We start from the raw sequence: 17,262 nt of genomic DNA, 5'->3' as shown, positions 1-17,262 counted from the left end.
GATGTGCGCAACCTCGCTACTTCATCTCGCTGCCACTTCCACCTGCCCCACCAGGGGTTAATATATCAACAGAAGAAAAACAGGACAAGTAAGCAGCACTGGGTAAGTATTATCTTTATTTTTATGTCTATAATATTTGATTTATTGTCCATATATTTATATATATTTATATTGTATTGTGTATTTTTTTGTCTATATTTAATAAATATAAATATAAAATATCAATTTTAGTGATGTCAGTTTTTCTTATATCGGGGGGCATAAGACATATCAGGGGGGACAGTGGCATAAAGGGGCTATAAGGCATATCAGGGGGGACAGTGGCATAAAGGGGCTATAAGGTGTATCAGGGGGGACAGTGGCATAAAGGGGCTATAAGGTGTATCAGGGGGGACAGTGGCATAAAGGGGCTATAAGGTGTATCAGGGGGGACAGTGGCATAAAGGGGCTATAAGGCATATCAGGGGGGACAGTGGCATGAAGGCGCTATAAGGCATATCAGGGGGCACAGTGGCATCTCAGTGGCATATAGGGGTAAAAGGCATATCGGGGCATGGTGGCATATCAAGGGTAAAAGGCATATAGGGGGCTATAAGGCATATCAGGAGGGCACAGTGGCATATATGGGGCTAGAAGGCATATCAGTGGGCACAGTGGCATATTAGGGGACAGAGTGGCATATCAGTGGCATATAGGGGGCTATAAGGCATATCAGGAGGGGTATAAAGCATATCAGGAGGAGTATAAGGCATATCAGGGGACAGAGTGGCATATAGGAGGTATCCCCTTATACCTCCTATATGCCACTCTGTCCCCTGATATGCCTTATACCCCTCCTGATATGCATTATAGCCCCCTATATGCCACAGTGGCATCTCTGACATATAGGAGGGTATAAGGCATATATATAGGGGCAGAGTAGCATATAGGGGTTTAAGGCATTTCTGGGACAGAGAGGCAAGCTGGGGGTGAGATGTGCATAACTGGGCAAAGCTTTTTTTGGTATTTTTGGGTTCTTGTTAAAATATAGCTTTAATCATTATGTCAGTAAAATAAGAAGGCGAATCGTGAAATGCCATTGTAAATTATACGTTTTATTTTAAATAAACGAAGAATTTGCATATTGTTTTTTTTACCCGATTAATCGATTAATCGAAAAAATAATCGGCCAACTAATCGATTATGAAAATAATCGTTAGTTGCAGCCCTACATCTGAGGTATTTACCTAATTTTCAGACCTGCTAAGGAACAAAATATTGTTGTTATGTCCTGATATGTAAAACCATAGAATGCAAAGAGGGTGTAGTTTCTTTTTCACATGACTGTACAAAGAATAGGATAAAGGATTAGCAGACTTAATAAAAATTTGTTTTTACAGTTGAAATGAAGGAAAAGGACCTCAGTTAGGAAAAAAGGCATTTGATACATGCAAGTTTATAAAGAAATCGGTTCTGCCTCACAGCTGTCTAAGGTAAAGACGAATACGTTGATGGGGCCTGATAGGATACACCCCAAGTTATAGAAAGAGCTTAATGGTGTACTAGCAAAACCATTAACAGATTTATTTAACCAATCATTGTCGACATGAGTAGTCTCAGAAGATTGGAAATTAACAAATGTTGTGGCCATTCACATGAAATGCAATAAGGAAGAGCTGGGCAACTACAAGCCAGTGAGTCTAAGATCCCATGGGTTTGAAGATCAAAAACAACATGGGTTTACTTTAGGAAGATTCTTATTGATTATTTTTTGATTGGGTGAATAAAAGAATTGATCAAAGTGGTGTAGTAGACTTTGCATTTCTATTTTTTTTTAAACTAAGGTCAAAGTATAGAATATTTGATACTGTCATAACCTCAACATCTGAGGAAAAGTTAATTATTTCAGAGGACATAAAGGTAGGTAGATAATGCAATAGAGCAGCAGGAAATGCTAGCAGAATGCTTGGATGTATAGGGAGAGGTATTAGCAGTAGAAAGAGGGAAGTGCTCATGCTGGTGCACTGGTGAGACATCACTTGGAGTTTTGTGTACAGTACTGGAGACTCCAGAATGATATAAATACGTTGCAGAAAGTTCAGAGAAGGGTACTACAATGGTTCATGGATTACAGGAAAAAACTTACCAGAAAAGGTTAAAGGATCTTAACATATATAGCCTGGAAGAAAGACATGAAAGGGAGATATGATAGTAACATTTAAATACTTAAAGGGAGTCAACATGATAAAGGAAGAAAGTTTATTTAACCCCTTAAGGACCAGGCTGTGTTTTACCTTTTGTACCATTGGGACCGAGGCTGTTTTAACACTTTTGCGGTGTTCGTGTTTAGATGTAATTTTCTCCCCACTCATTTAGTGAACCCACAAAAATGATATGTTGTTTTTTTCAGGACAAGAAGGGCTTTCTTCAGATACCATTGTTTTAATCATATTATCTAATTTCCCATAAAAAAAATTATAAAATATGATGAAAAATGTAAAAAAAAACCCACATGTTCTGACTTTTACCCCAAAAATCTTTTACTCATCCAAAAAAGCTAATGAAAAAACCTACTAAATATATTCTACTATTTGTCCTGAGTTTAGAAATACCCAATGTTTTTATGTTTTTTTGCTTTTTTCTGCACGTTATGGAGCATTAAGTACAAGTAGCGTTTTGCTATTTCAAAACCATTTTTTCCAAATATGGTAATTCTTCCCCCCATGTGCCATTTCAGGTATCAAACAACACCCTAATATGTGTTCAACAACATCTCTCGAGTACAGTGATACCACCCATGCATGGGTTTGACTGCTGTTTGGGGTTAAAAGGCCACATTTGAGAAGTGCGCTTTTTTTCCCCTATTTTGGTCAGTCTGTGCCTATGCCCTATCTTTGAGCCCGGCCACTACAATTTACCCCATCAAACCATATATTTTTGAAAACTAGACACCCCAAGGTACTTAAAATGGTAGTATTTAACCCTTTCCATGCATCAGATTCTACCACCAGCCTTTGCCACACTTTGTGGTAGTATTTTTTTTCACACAAATTGTACTTTAGGTATTAATTTATAGCTCCAGGTATATATCACTATCAAACAACACCCCAATGTGTGTTCAGGAACATCTCCCGAGTACTGTCATACCCCTCATGTATGGGTTTGTCTGGTGTTTGGGAAGTGCGCTTTTTTTCCCCCATTTCGGTCAGTCTGTGCCTATGCCCTATCTTTGAGCCCGGCCGATCCTATTTACCCCATCAAACCATTATTTTTTTAAATTAGACACCCCTTGGGTATTTGAAATGCTTTTATTTACATTTTTCCATGTCAGGATTTTTGGGAAGATACAGCGCTAATTTTAGCATTTGCTCATAATAATAAACTTTATTTTTTTATTTTATTCTTTTTGGACTTTTTTTTTTACATTTTGCTGGAACTGGATAGTTCCTCTGATGCTTAATAATTTTTAAATGTTACCATGTTTTTTTTAAGCTTTTTTTTTTTTTTTTTTGAATATTTTACTAATCACATAGTGATTAGAAAGCTGGGCTCCATTGACTTGTATGGTTGAATGCAGTACCTGTATTCAACCTGCAAGTGGAGCCAGAGTTCTCTAGAGGGTCTGGAGACCATCTAGCGAACTTTTTCAACTTTATTATTTTTTTTTCCTGGACGGCCGCCATCTTGCGAATGGGGAAGATCACCGGCAGTGGCCGCTCTCCGGAGCGGTCACAGCCCGTCTTGAGGTAAGTGTTTGGTGTCCCTGAATGCCTCCTGATCGAGGCATTCCAGCGACACCATTAAAGTTTAGGAGGGGATCGTTGATCGCCTCCTAAACACTTTTAAAACGGGCGTCCACCGCCAATGTATGGCGGATGTTGACGCCACAGGTAGGGGCCAGACATGGCCCACGATGCCGATCTCGGTGTTGCTGAATGCCTCGACATCGAAGCATTACAGCAACGCCGTTTAAGCTTAGAAAGCGATCGTTGATCACTTTCTAAGCTTGTTTAAGTCTCATGACGTGTCAGGCACGCCATAGGTCATTAAGTGACCGTTTTGCATGACGTGCCTGACCCGGCAATGGACGTTAAGGGGTTAAAAGGAGAAATACTACCACAACAAGAAGACAGTCTTCAACTAGAGTGCAAAGGCTTAAAAGTAAAATCAGGAAATATTACTTTACGGAAAGGGTAATGGTTCTTATCTGCCGTCGCTTTCTATGTTTCTATGTGAGGATTCTTGTATTAATGTGGATACACTATGGGTACATTGTTTGTAGGTATTGCTGCAAGCCGCCAAACATTAGCATTGATGGGAAGGATTCGCTTTTATTGCAAATGGAAAAGGCTCAAAATCTGGGTGATGTTTTAATCATGGGAGATTTTATTACCCAGATACAGATTGGAATTGTGGAAAAACTTTAAAATAGCCAACCTTGTCAGTATCTGTTAACCCCTTAAGGACCAGGCTGTGTTTTACCTTTTGTACCATTGGGACCGAGGCTGTTTTAACACTTTTGCGGTGTTCGTGTTTAGATGTCATTTTCTCTTCACTCATTTAGTGAACCCACACAAATTATATGTTGTTTTTTTCAGGACAAGGAGGGCTTTCTTCAGATACCATTGTTTTAATCATATTATCTAATTTCCCATAAAAAAAATAATAAAATATGATGAAAAATGTAAAAAAAAAACAAATTTTCTGACTTTTACCCCAAAAATCTTTTACTCTTCCAAAAAAGCTAATGAAAAAAACTACTAAATATATTCTACTATTTGTCCTGAGTTTAGAAATACCCAATGTTTTTATGTTTTTTTGCTTTTTTCTGCACGTTATGGAGCATTAAGTACAGGTAGCGTTTTGCTATTTCAAAACCATTTTTTCCAAATCTGGTAATTCCTCCCCCCATGTGCCATTTCGAGTATCTTTGAAGCCGGCCAATGCAATTTACCCCATCAAATCATATATCTTTGAAAACTAGACACCCCAAGGTATTTCAAATGCTAGTATTTTAACCCTTTCCATGCATGAGATTCTACCACCAGCCTTTGCCACACTTTGTGTTAGTATTTTTTTGGTATTTTTTTTTACACAAATTGTACTTTGGGTATACATTTATAGCTCCAGGTGTACGTCACTATCAAACAACACCCTAATATGTGTTCAATAACATCTCTCGAGTACAGTGATACCACCCATGCATGGGTTTGACTGCTGTTTGGGGATAAAAGGCCACATTTGGGAAGTGCGCTTTTTTTCCCCTATTTTGGTCAGTCTGTGCCTATGCCCTATCTTTGAGCCTGGCCACTACAATTTACCTCATAAAACCATATATTTTTAAAAACTAGACACCCCAAGGTACTTAAAATGGTAGTATTTAACCCTTTCCATGCATCAGATTCTACCACCAGCCTTTGCCACACTTTGTGGTAGTATTTTTTTTTGTATTTTTTTCACACAAATTGTACTTTGGGTATAAATTTATAGCTCCAGGTATACGTCACTATCAAACAACACCCTAATATGTGTTCAGGAACATCTCCCGAGTTCAGTCATACCCCACATGTATGGGTTTGTCTGGTGTTTGAGGTTAAAATGCCACATTTTGGAAGTGCGCTTTTTTTTCCCCCCATTTCGGTCAGTCTGTGCCTATGCCCTATCTTTGATATTTACCCCATCAAACCATTTATTTTTTTAAAGTAGACACCCCTTGGGTATTTGAAATGCTTTTTATTTAAATTTTTCCACGTCAGGATTTTTGGGAAGATACAGCGCTAATTTTAGCACTTGCTCATAATAATAAACTTTATTTTTTTATTTTATTTATTTTACTCTTTTTGGACTTTTTTTTTACATTTTGCTGGAACTGGATAGTTCCTCTAAAGCATAATAATTTTTAAATGTTACCATGTTTTTTTAAGCTTTTTCTTTTTTTCCTTTTTTTTTTAAATTTTTTTTATTTATTTTTTTAATATTTTACTAATCACATAGTGATTAGAAAGCTGGGCTCCATTGACTTGTATGGTTGAATGCAGTACCTGTATTCAACCTGCAAGTGGAGCCAGAGTTCTCTAGAGGGTCTGAAGACCGTCTAGCCAACTTTTAAACCTTTATTATTTTTTTCCCGGGCCGCCGCCATCTTACGGATGGTGAAGACTGCGTGCAGCTGCGGCTGTGACCGCTCTCCGGAGCGGTCACAGTCCATCAAGAGGTAAGTGTTTGGTGTCGCTGGATGCCTCCTGATCGAGGCATTCCAGCGACACCATTGAAGTTTAGGAGGTGATCGTTGATCGCCTCCTAAACGCTTTTAAAACGGGCGTCCGCCGCCATACAATGTATGGCGGCTGTTGACGCCCTGGGGAGGGGCCAGACATGGCCCATCATGCCGGTCTCGGTGTTGCTGAATGCCTCGACATCGAGGCATTACAGCAACACCGTTTAAGCTTAGAAAGTGATCGTTGATCACTTTCTAAGCTTGTTTAAGTCTGATGACGTGTCAGGTACGTCATAGGTCGTTAAGTGACCGTTTTGCATGACGTTCCTGACCCGGCAATGGACGTTAAGGGGTTAAACACATACACTGGGATGGATTGTTTTCTGGGCAGAACACAGAAGACAAGTGGAATTATGTTTAAGCACACATTACAAAATTACACATATTAACGCATACGTTTAGAAAACAAATGCAAAAGACGCTATTTAACCCCTTAAGGACCGGGCTCATTTTTAATTTTGTACCCTGTGGGACCGAGGCTGTTTTGACACTTTCGTGGTGCTTGTGTTCAGCTGTAATTTTCTCCTCACCCATTTAGTGTACCCACATAAGTTATATATTGTTTTTTCAGGACAAGATGGGCTTTCTTCAGATACCATTATTTTGATCGTATCATCTTATTTACTATAAAAAAAAATAAAAAAAACCTGGTGAAAAATTGAAAAAAAACCACATTTTATGACTTTGATTTGAAAAATCTTTTACTCACCTAAAAAAGCAAGTAAAAAAACTAGCTAAATAGATTCAACTACTTGTCCTGAGTTTAGAGATACCCAATGTTTTTATGTTTTTTTGCTGTTTTTTGTAAGTTATAGGGCAATAAGTACAAGCAGCGTTTTATGATTTCCAAATCTTTTTTTAACAAATCTGGTCAGTCTGCAAAGGAGATCTCTTTGGAACATCTTTGAAGCCGGTTAACTCAATTTAACCCATTCAAACCATATGTTTTTGAAAACTAGACACCCCAGGGTATTCCAAATGCTGTTATTTTAACCCTTTCCATGCACCAATTATAGAACTACACTTTGTCAAACTTTGTAATAGTATTTTTTTTTATTTTTTTTTCCACACAAATTGTACTTTAGTTATAGATATACAGGTTCTGGTATATGTCACTGTCAACAACACCCCAATGTGTGTTCAGGAACATCTCCTGAGTGCAGTGATACCCGACATGCATGGGTTTGTCGGGTTGTTTCAGATTTAAAATGCCACATTTGGGAAGTGCGCTTTTTTTCTCCATTTTGGTCAGTCTGTACCTATGCCCTATCTTTGAGCTAGGCCACTCCAATTTACCCCATCAGCCATTTTTTTTTATATTAGACACCCCTTGGGTATTTGAAGTGCTTTTATTTTAACTCTTTGTTGAGATTTTTGAGAAATTTTAGCATTTGCTCAAAATAATAAACTTTATTTTTTAATTTTATTTTATTTTTTTAATACTTTTTTTATATTTTTTTTACACATTTTGCTGGTACTGGATGGTTCATCTAGTGACATCACTGCATAATTATTTTTAAATGTTAGCACATTTTTTTTTTATTTTTTTTCCATTTTTTTATTTTTTTTGAATATTTTACTAATCACAGTGATTAGAAAGCTGGGCTCCATTGACTTGCATGGTTGAATGCAGTACCTGTATTCAACCAGCAAGTGGAGCCAGTTCTCTAGAGGGTCTGGAGACCATCTAGCGAACTTTTCACCTTTATTGTTTTATTTCCCGGGCCGCCACCATCTTGCGGATGGCGAAGATCACCGGCAGCTGCGGCTGTGACCGCTCTCCGGAGCGGTCACAGCCCACCCAGAGGTAAGTGTTTGGTGTCGCTGGATGCCTCCTGATCGAGGCATTCCAGCGACACCATTTAAGTTTAGGAGGCGATCGTTGATCGCCTCCTAAACGCTTTTAAAACGGGCGTCCGCCGCCATACAATGTATGGCGGCTGTTGGCGCCCCGGGGAGGGGCCAGACATGGCCCCCGATGCCGATCTTGGCCTTGCTGAATGCCTCGACATCGAGGCATTGCAGCAAGGCCGTTTAAGCGAAGAAAGTGATCCTTGATCACTTTCTAAGCTTATTTAATTTTTTGACGGTTCAGGACCGTCAAAGGTCACGAAGGGGTTAAGACTAATGTGGGTTATCAGTAAGTACCGTATTTGCTAGCAGGGCCGGACTGGGACTGAAAAGCAGCCCTGGAAAAATTTGGAGACCAGCCCCATATAGTTTATCTCACGGTGAAGCTCTTATACCCACACGCACCCCTTATACACACCCGACTCACACTATTCGCCATTCTTTTTATCTCATTATTTGTATTAAAATGCCAGAAAGCAAAAGTGTTAAAAGGCCCTAATAAATGAAATACATTACACAGAATGGGATCAAAACATTTACTACTGCGGACATTTTTAGATGAAAGAGTTCCATTTTATTCAGTGGAACAAAACACTGATCACATTATTCTTCACGATATTCTGGTAAGAAACTTTTATTTCTTTATTAATTCATGTAGACTATTTTTTTCCATATTTAATAAAAGCTATGATTGAGACATGTAGGGGGTTAAAAGGCATATCATGGGACAGAGTGGCATATAGTGGGTATAAGGCATTCATGGAGGCAGAGTGGCATGAAGGGGGTTAAAAGGCATATCATGGGGCACTCTGCCTCCAGAAAAGCCTTATGCCCCCTATATGCCACTCTGCCTCCCTGATATGCTTTATACCCTCCTATATGCCACTCTGCCCCGTAATATGCCTTTTAATCCCCTATATGTCACTCTGCCTCCAGAAATGCCTTATACCCCCCATATGCCACTCTGCCTCCCTGATATGCCTCAACCCTCCTATATGCCCCTCTGCCCCGTGATATGCCTTTTAACCCCCTTTTTGCCACTCCACCTCCAGATATGCCTTTTGACCCCCTATATGTCACTCTGCATCCAGAAATGCCTTATACCCTATATGCCACTCTGTCCCATGATATGCCTTCTAACCTCCTATATGCCACTCTGCCATATAGGGGGTTAAAAGGCATATCATGGGACAGAGTGGCATATAGGGGGGTATAAGGCATTTCTGGAGGCAGAGTGGCATAAAGGGGGTTAAAAGGCATATCATGGAGCACTCTGCCTACAGAAAAGCCTTATGCCCCCTATATGCCCCTCTGCCTCCCCAATATGCTTTATACCCTCCTATATGCCCCTCTGCCCCATGACATCCCTTTTAACTCCCTTTATGCCACTCTGCCTCCAGATATGCCGTTGACCCCTATATGTCACTCTGCATCCAGAAATGCCTTATACCCCTATATGCCACTCTGGCATATAGGGGGTTAAAAGGCATATCATGGGACAGAGTGGCATATAGGGGGGTATAAGGCATTTCTGGAGGCAGAGTGGCATAAAGGGGGTGAAAAGGCATATCATGGGGCACTCTGCCTCCAGAAAAGCCTTATACCCGCCCTATATGCCACTCTGCCTCCCTGATATGCCTCAACCCTCCTATATGCCACTCTGTCCCATGATATGCCTTCTAACCCCCTATATGCCACTCTGCCATATAGGAGGTTAAAAGGCATATCATGGGACATTTTTGTTTACTTTATATGGCAAGCCGATCCAGCTTGCCATATTAAATAAAAAATAATATATGCCACTCTGTCCCATGATATGCCTTCTAACCCCCTATATGCCACTCTGCCATATAGGGGGTTAAAAGGCATATCATGGGACAGAGTGGCATATATGGGGTATAAGGCATTTCTGGAGGCAGAGTGGCATGAAGGGGGTTAAAAGGCATATCATGGGGCACTCTGCCTCCAGAAAAGCCTTATGCCCCCTATATGCCACTCTGCCTCCCCGATATGCTTTATACCCTCCTATATGCTCCTCTGCCCCATGATATACCTTTTAACCCCCTTTATGCCACTCTGCCTCCAGATATGCCTTTTGACCCCCTATGTCACTCTGCATCCAGAAATGCCTTATACCCCTATATGCAACTCTGGCATATAGGGGGTTAAAAGGCATATCATGGGACAGAGTGGCATATAGGGGGGTATAAGGCATTTCTGAGCCAGAGTGGCATATAGGGGGACACACTTACATACACACACATGCCGATTTTTTTTGTTCTTAACAAATACAAAAAACATACAGTACAAAAAATACATTATTTTACTCACCTTCTACTTCTCTTGACTTCTTGGCAGCTGCACACTGTTCTCTATGCTGACAGGATGCCACTGACCTGACATCCGGTGCTGCAGCAGTCTGAGCGCGAGGGGGCGGAGCTTCCACCTCACGCTGCTCCCATCACTATGCAGCCATCAGGCTGCTGGGAATGTAATCTAAACGGCCGGTGCGTGCTGATGCCGCCGGCCGGAGCTACTTTAACACTTTTTTTTTATTTATATGGTAAGCTGGATCGGCTCGCCATATAAAGTTAAAAAAAAGTATTAAAGCAGAGGCGGCCGGCGGCATCAGCACGCACCGGCCGTTCAGATTACATTCCCAGCAATCTGATTGCCGCATAGTGATGGGAGCAGCGTGAGGGGTGAAAGGTCAGTGCGAGGGGGCGGAGCTTTCACCCCTCACACTGCTCCCATCACTAGACGGCCATCGCACACGGCTGCTGGGTGCTGATGCCGGCCGACCGCATCAGCACCCAGCGGCCGCTTTGATTAGATTTCGGGCAGCCTGGTGGCAGCTCAGCGGCTGTCTTCATGGCCGCCCAGCCCCCGGACCTTCCGGCCCACCGGGAAATTTCCCGGTATCCCGGTGGGCCAGTCCGGCCGTTTGCTAGATTATAAAACAACCCTGATTATAAGACGACCCCCCATAATGTGAATATTAATTTAGAAAAAAAAGAAAAAGCCTAAATATAAGACTATCCTATAACAAAAAAGTTCTATTAGTAAATATGAATTCACATGTAAACTATTTTTACATATTTAATAAAAACTATGGATTCAGAAAAATGCATTTTTTTTAATTTTATTTCCTTTTATTCACCAACCTGCTCCCCCTTGTTATGCACATCAGCCCCACAGCTTGCTACTCTGTCCCCCAGATATGCTGTATACCCTCTATATGCCTTATACCTCTATTTGTGGTCCGATTATATTGATTCATGGGAGGAGGATATCATCTTGCCTCTTTATGGTAAGACCTCACCCTGAGGGTCCTTAAAAAGGACATTATGGAACCATAAAGTGTGCAAATGTGAGCTACAAAAGTAATAAGGGGTTGGAAAATCTTAGTTATGAAGACTAAAAAAGTTGAATCTATATACACTAGAAAAACAGCGTCTTACAGGGATTTTATAACATTGTGTAAATATAAGCAGGTACAATATAAAAAGCTCTCCAGTGACCTGTTCAGTAACCAAAATGCACAAACAACAAAAGGTGGTCGGTCCTCTGAGACTGGAACAGCGAATATTTCATAGACAGTAAAGAAAGGGATTCTTAACAGTAAGGACAATAAAGGTATGGAATTCACTGACATACAATAGGTGTCTTCAAAAAGGGTCTGTGTATATTTTTTTTTTTTAGAAAAACAGAACATACAGAGAGCTAAAATGATTAAATATGCATTAATATTTTACAATTTTTTTATCCAGTGATGTATCTGATTGCCCTTTGGAGCCAGGAAGGATTTTTGCCCCATAAAGTGGTAAAATGCAAAAAATAATGAAATCTGTTTTTTTGTTTTGTTTCCTTCTTCTGAATCAAAAGCAGAAAGAATAGATAGATAGAGGGATTTAACTTAATGGACTTAGGCCTTTTTTCAACTATGTTACTATGTTTCATTCTTATGGAACTTCACCCTCCACAATATATTTTTTCCATTTCACCCAGCCTTTATCAGACGTCATATTCCAACCCTTTTCCATTTCTAATTGGTATGTCATTAGATTTTTTAATATGCTCCAAATAGGTATGTTTTGCTTTTTCCACAATCTTTTTATGGAGATTTTTGCAGCAATTAACACCTTTGTGACAATTATTTTTTGTACCCTTTGAGATAAAGGGCGTTTTAGTATTCCTGTGGTGCTCATGTTTGGCAGTAATTTTCTTCTTTCTCATTTACTGAACCCACACAAGTCTTTGATTGGGGGGGGCAGAGGTGGCTCAGGCAGGCTGATTGGGGTGGCAGAGGTGGAATAGGCCGGCTGATTGGGGTGGCATAGGCAGGCTGATTAGGGGGCAGAGGTAGCACAGCAGGCTGATTTGGGGGGGGCAGAGGTGGCACATGCAGTTGGCACAGACACGCTGTTTCAGGGGCAGAGTTGGCACAGGCAGGATGCTTCAAGGGCAGAGGTGGCACAGACAGGCTGCTTCAGGGAAGAGCTGGCACAGACAGGCTGCTTTAGGGGCAGAGGTGGCACAGACAGGCTGCTTCAGGGGCAGAGGTGTCACAGGCAGGCTGTTTCAGCGGCCGAAGAGGCACAGGCAGACTTGCTTTAGGGGCAGAGGTGCCACAGGCAGGCTGCTTTAGGGGCAGAGGTGGCTCAGGCAGGCTGCTTTATGGGCAGAGGTGGCTCAGACAGGCTGCTTCAGGGGCCGAGGCTTCACAGGCAGGCTGCTTCGAGGCAGAGGTGTCACAGGCAGGCTGTTTCAGCGGCCGAAGAGGCACAGGCAGGCCTGCTTTAGGGGCAGAGGAGGCTCAGGCAGGCTGCTTTAGGGGCAGAGGTGGCACAGACAGGCTGCTTCAGGGGCAGAGGTGACAGAGACAGGCTACTTCAGGGACAGAGGTGCCACAGGCAGGCTGCTTTAGGGGCAAAGGTGGCTCAGGCAGGCTGCTTTAGGGGCAGAGGTGGCTCAGGCAGGCTGCTTTAGGGGCAGAGGTGGTACAGGCAGGCTGCGTCAGGGGCAGGGATGGCACAGTCAGGCTGCTTCAAGGGGCAGAGGTGGCACAGGCAGGCTGCTTCAGGGGCAGAGGTGGCACAGGCAGGTTGCTTCAGGGGCCGAGGTGGCACAGGCAGGCTGCTAAATGGGCAGTGGTGGCACAGGCAGGCTGATTTGGGGCGGAGGCCTACCAAATCCAGCTTAGTGGAGCTGGAAAACGTGGAAAAAACCAATGCCCATCTAGATTGACGAGGGTGAAGACGTTGTGCAGATCTAAGATATTCCATATTACATTGGTCAATGTAAGTAACGCCATTTTGCCAGAGCTAACTTTAAAGCTAAAAGTTCCTTATTCCCCACGTCTTAATTTAATTCTGCAGTAGATAGTTTCCTCGAGTAGTAGGCAATTAGGTGGAGAAGTTGTCTCTCACCACGTCTTAGGGAGAGCATGGCTCTCAAAGCACTGCCGGAGGTATCCACCTCTACGAAATAAGGAGACTATGGGTCGGGGAGGACGAGAATCGGTGCAGATGTAAATTTGTCAGGTTGTATGTGGGCAGTGATCTATGCCTCTAATTTAGGGGGTTTTATCTATACTTTTAATGCTGAGTTTTTATGTGAATTCCAATTGATCTATACTTGCAAAGCTGGGTGTTTGTGTTATTCTGTTGATCTATGTTTCCAAACAATAAGGTATATAACTGAGTAAGTAATCTAATGAACTTCATAGTGTGTCCCTAAATGGCAAAAATAAAATGTGGTCACTCTATATTCAAGACATGGGAATCTTAAAGAGATAAGTCTTAAGAAATAATTCCATTTGGTAAGCATGTTTGCCTTAATAACATTAACCCCTTAAGGACGAGGCTGATTTTCCCTTTTTGTACCCTTCTGGGCTGAGCCTATTTTAACATTTCTGTGGTGCTCTTGTTTAGCTGTAAACGTTTATCTCACTTTTCTCTCATTTAGTGAACCCACACAAGCTTTCACCTAAAAAACATCTCTCGCATCCGACCATTCCTCACCAAAGAATTCACAAAAACATGTTCATTCACTTATTTCCCGTCTTGATTAATGCAACACTCTTATGGTTGGCATTAGGGCTGCAACTAACGTTTATTTTCATAATCGATTAGTTGGCCAATTATTTTTTCGATTAATCGGATAAAAAATATGAATGTAAATTTTTCATTTATTTAAAATTTAATAAACAAATGATGTTAAATACAAACAGCAGAATAAAAAAAACTTTGATAAAATGCATTTCTTGTCTTTATTTCCCAACCAGCCCCCCCCAATTTATGCAATCTAGAGGTCTGATTACAAGACTAAGATCCAGATTTGCTGTATGGAGGTACTCCAGGTTACGATGGGCTGCCAGAGAGGAGGATCTGGGTCCCCTGCGGCACTGCGGAGAATCCTCCACTCTGGCAAGCCGGTAGACATCTGCACGATTTGCGCAGGCAACCTCCGCTGCTGCTTCTATGGGCGCCAGCGTGACATGACCTTCCGGTGCTCCGCCATATAAGTACCGGCCAGCAGTGGAGGTTGTTTATGCGCATCGCGCAGGCATTCACCAGCTGTCAGAGAGGAGGATCCTCCACAGCGCTGCAGAGGACCCGGATCCTCCTCTCTGGCAGCCCGCCATAACCTGGAGTACCTCCATACAGCAAAACACCTAAAACTCTGTCAAGCACAATGGGCCCTGTTCTTCGTTTGGACATGCACATCACTTATCGACCGGGCTCCAAAAATGGTAAAGCCAATGCCCTTCCTTGACTGTCGGATACAACTGAGACCCCTACTGAGAGAAGTAAAATGGTCTCACACAAAGGACATTTTCTATCCACTCATCACACACTGTGAACTATGGACCAGCAGTGCTCAACAACCCCCGACAACAAGTACCACAGCCAGTGAACCATGATGGCCTCTTGTAACCAGTCTATATCCCAACTACTTTAACACCTGTGGGTACACCGGCGGGTACAAAAAGACAGAAGAACTCATCAGAAGAGTCTTTTAGTGGCATGCTTTATGTAAGGACATTACCGCCAAAGAACCACACAGTAAATCTGCTGGACTTTTAAAACCGTTGACAGTTCTAACATGTCCATGTGGACCTGCCCCTATCAAAATTACCAAAGACGAAAACCAAGAAACAAGCCAGGGTCAGTAACCAAAGGGCATAATCAGACGAAGCGAGGTAATACATAAGAATGTAATAGGAAGTAAAACAAACACAATGGCAGGGAGGAAATGGGCCCAACTCTTTACAAAGCCTAGAAGGGGTTGGCTGATAGCAGCCAGGTGAGTAACCATGGTAACGAGAAGCAAAAGCAGTTTATTATACATCAGCTGAGTAACCTGACTCAGGGAAGGAAATGCAGCTTGTTAAGTCATCAGCTGGGTAACCTTGACAGATACTTCCTACCCACAAAGAGTCTACCCTTCAACTGCAAAACTTTTTTAACTTTAGGCATAGATTTCAAACACTGTTTTTATCAACTATTTGAACCGGTTAGTCTCTAAATGTTATTATTAGTGATGTTGCCTTACCAGTAGCAGCCTACTACAGTTATTGAGATGCATGACTAATGCCTCATCTAGATGTTCATTTCCGGTGCTCAGAGATTCCAGGTTGCTCTCAACATCACTGCAAATTGTATTATCTTGCGTTGAACCTTCACATTCTGAGTCTGTTACCTCAGCTAACTGACCAATGTTCATATTCCTGAAAAAATAAAAATGAAATTTTGCAATGTCACTGTTCTAAGTAGCTGAGAGTAATTGCTAGACCAGTGATGGCGAACCTATGACACGCGTGTCAGTGCTGACACGCGTAGCCATTTGGGGTGACACGCGCAGGATTTCATGCGATTCATCCTCGGCTCCTGCACGGCCGCCGAGGATGAAAGAATCTGTGCTGGAGGAACGGGGGGGGGGGGGCGGGACGTGCAGTAGCATACCTAGCGGGGGGCGCGGTCCGCACCGGGTGCCGCTCATCAGGGGGGTGCCAACTTGCCGGCACCCCTCCAGAGACGGACAGCAAGGGAACCCGGCTTAAAATCACTCAAGGGAGCCGGAGGTCTGTTAAAGACCTCCGATACCGCTCCCTTGCGTTCCGCGCGGCAACAGCTGTTGTGCGCCGGGGTTTGTTGTCAGATCCCGGCGCACAACACTGAAGCCGCGCCCACCGCTGTCCGTGCCCTCTGAACCCCGTGCCCTCGGAAGAAGACAGAAGAACTGAAGAAGAAGAGGAGCGAAGAGCAGGAAAAGGAGCTGTAAGGAGAAAAGAGGAAAGGTAGGAAAGCATACAGTAAGAGTGGATTGGTGTATGTGTGTGGATTGGTGTATGTGTGTGGATTGGTGTATGTGTGTGGATTGGTATGTGTGTGGATTGGTGTATGTGTGTGGATTGGTATGTGTGTGGATTGGTATGTGTGTGGATTGGTGTATGTGTGTGGATTGGTGTATGTGTGTGGATTGGTATGTGTGTGGATTGGTGTATGTGTGTGGATTGGTATGTGTGTGTGGATTGGTATGTGTGTGTGGATTGGTGTATGTGTGTGGATTGGTGTATGTGTGTGGATTGGTGTATGTGTGTGGATTCGTATGTGTGTGGATTGGTGTATGTGTGTGGATTGGTGTATGTGTGTGGATTGGTATGTGTGTGGATTGGTATGTGTGTGGATTGGTATGTGTGTGGATTGGTGTATGTGTGTGGATTGGTATATGTGTGGATTGGTATATGTGTGGATTGGTATATGTGTGGATTGGTATATGTGTGGATTGGTGTGTGTGTGGATTGGTATGTGTGTGTGGATTGGTATGTGTGTGTGGATTGGTATGTGTGTGTGGATTGGTGTATGTGTGTGGATTGGTGTATGTGTGTTGATTGGTGTATGTGTGTGGATTGGTATGTGTGTGGATTGGTATGTGTGTGGATTGGTATGTGTGTGGATTGGTGTATGTGTGTGGATTGGTGTATGTGTGTGGATTGGTGTATGTGTGGATTGGTATGTGTGTGGATTAGTATATGTGTGTGGATTGGTATGTGTGTGGATTGGTATATATGTGTGGATTGGTATGCGTGTGGATTGGTAATTGCGGATTGGTAAATGCGTGAGAGTGATGGGTGTTATGCTGTACCATTT

At 42.4% G+C, this 17,262-nt stretch overlaps 1 protein-coding gene across 3 annotated transcripts in view; it reads right to left on the bottom strand.

Moving 5' to 3' along the window:
- The window catches only part of RIPOR1 (RHO family interacting cell polarization regulator 1), a 234,713-nt gene that overhangs the window by 61,548 nt on the left and 155,903 nt on the right, over nucleotides 1–17,262 (bottom strand). For all 3 annotated transcript variants that reach the window (XM_053449343.1, XM_053449342.1, XM_053449344.1), the window contains exon 15: nucleotides 15,665–15,839. In XM_053449343.1, coding sequence (XP_053305318.1) covers nucleotides 15,665–15,839 — 175 coding nt within the window. The remainder of the gene's footprint in view (nucleotides 1–15,664; nucleotides 15,840–17,262) is intronic.

This window comes from Spea bombifrons, chromosome 10 (assembly GCF_027358695.1).
Source record: "Spea bombifrons isolate aSpeBom1 chromosome 10, aSpeBom1.2.pri, whole genome shotgun sequence".
Lineage (NCBI taxonomy): Eukaryota > Metazoa > Chordata > Amphibia > Anura > Pelobatidae > Spea > Spea bombifrons.
Note: the sequence above shows the minus strand (reverse complement) of the source record. Positions and strands in the feature narration are given on the sequence as shown.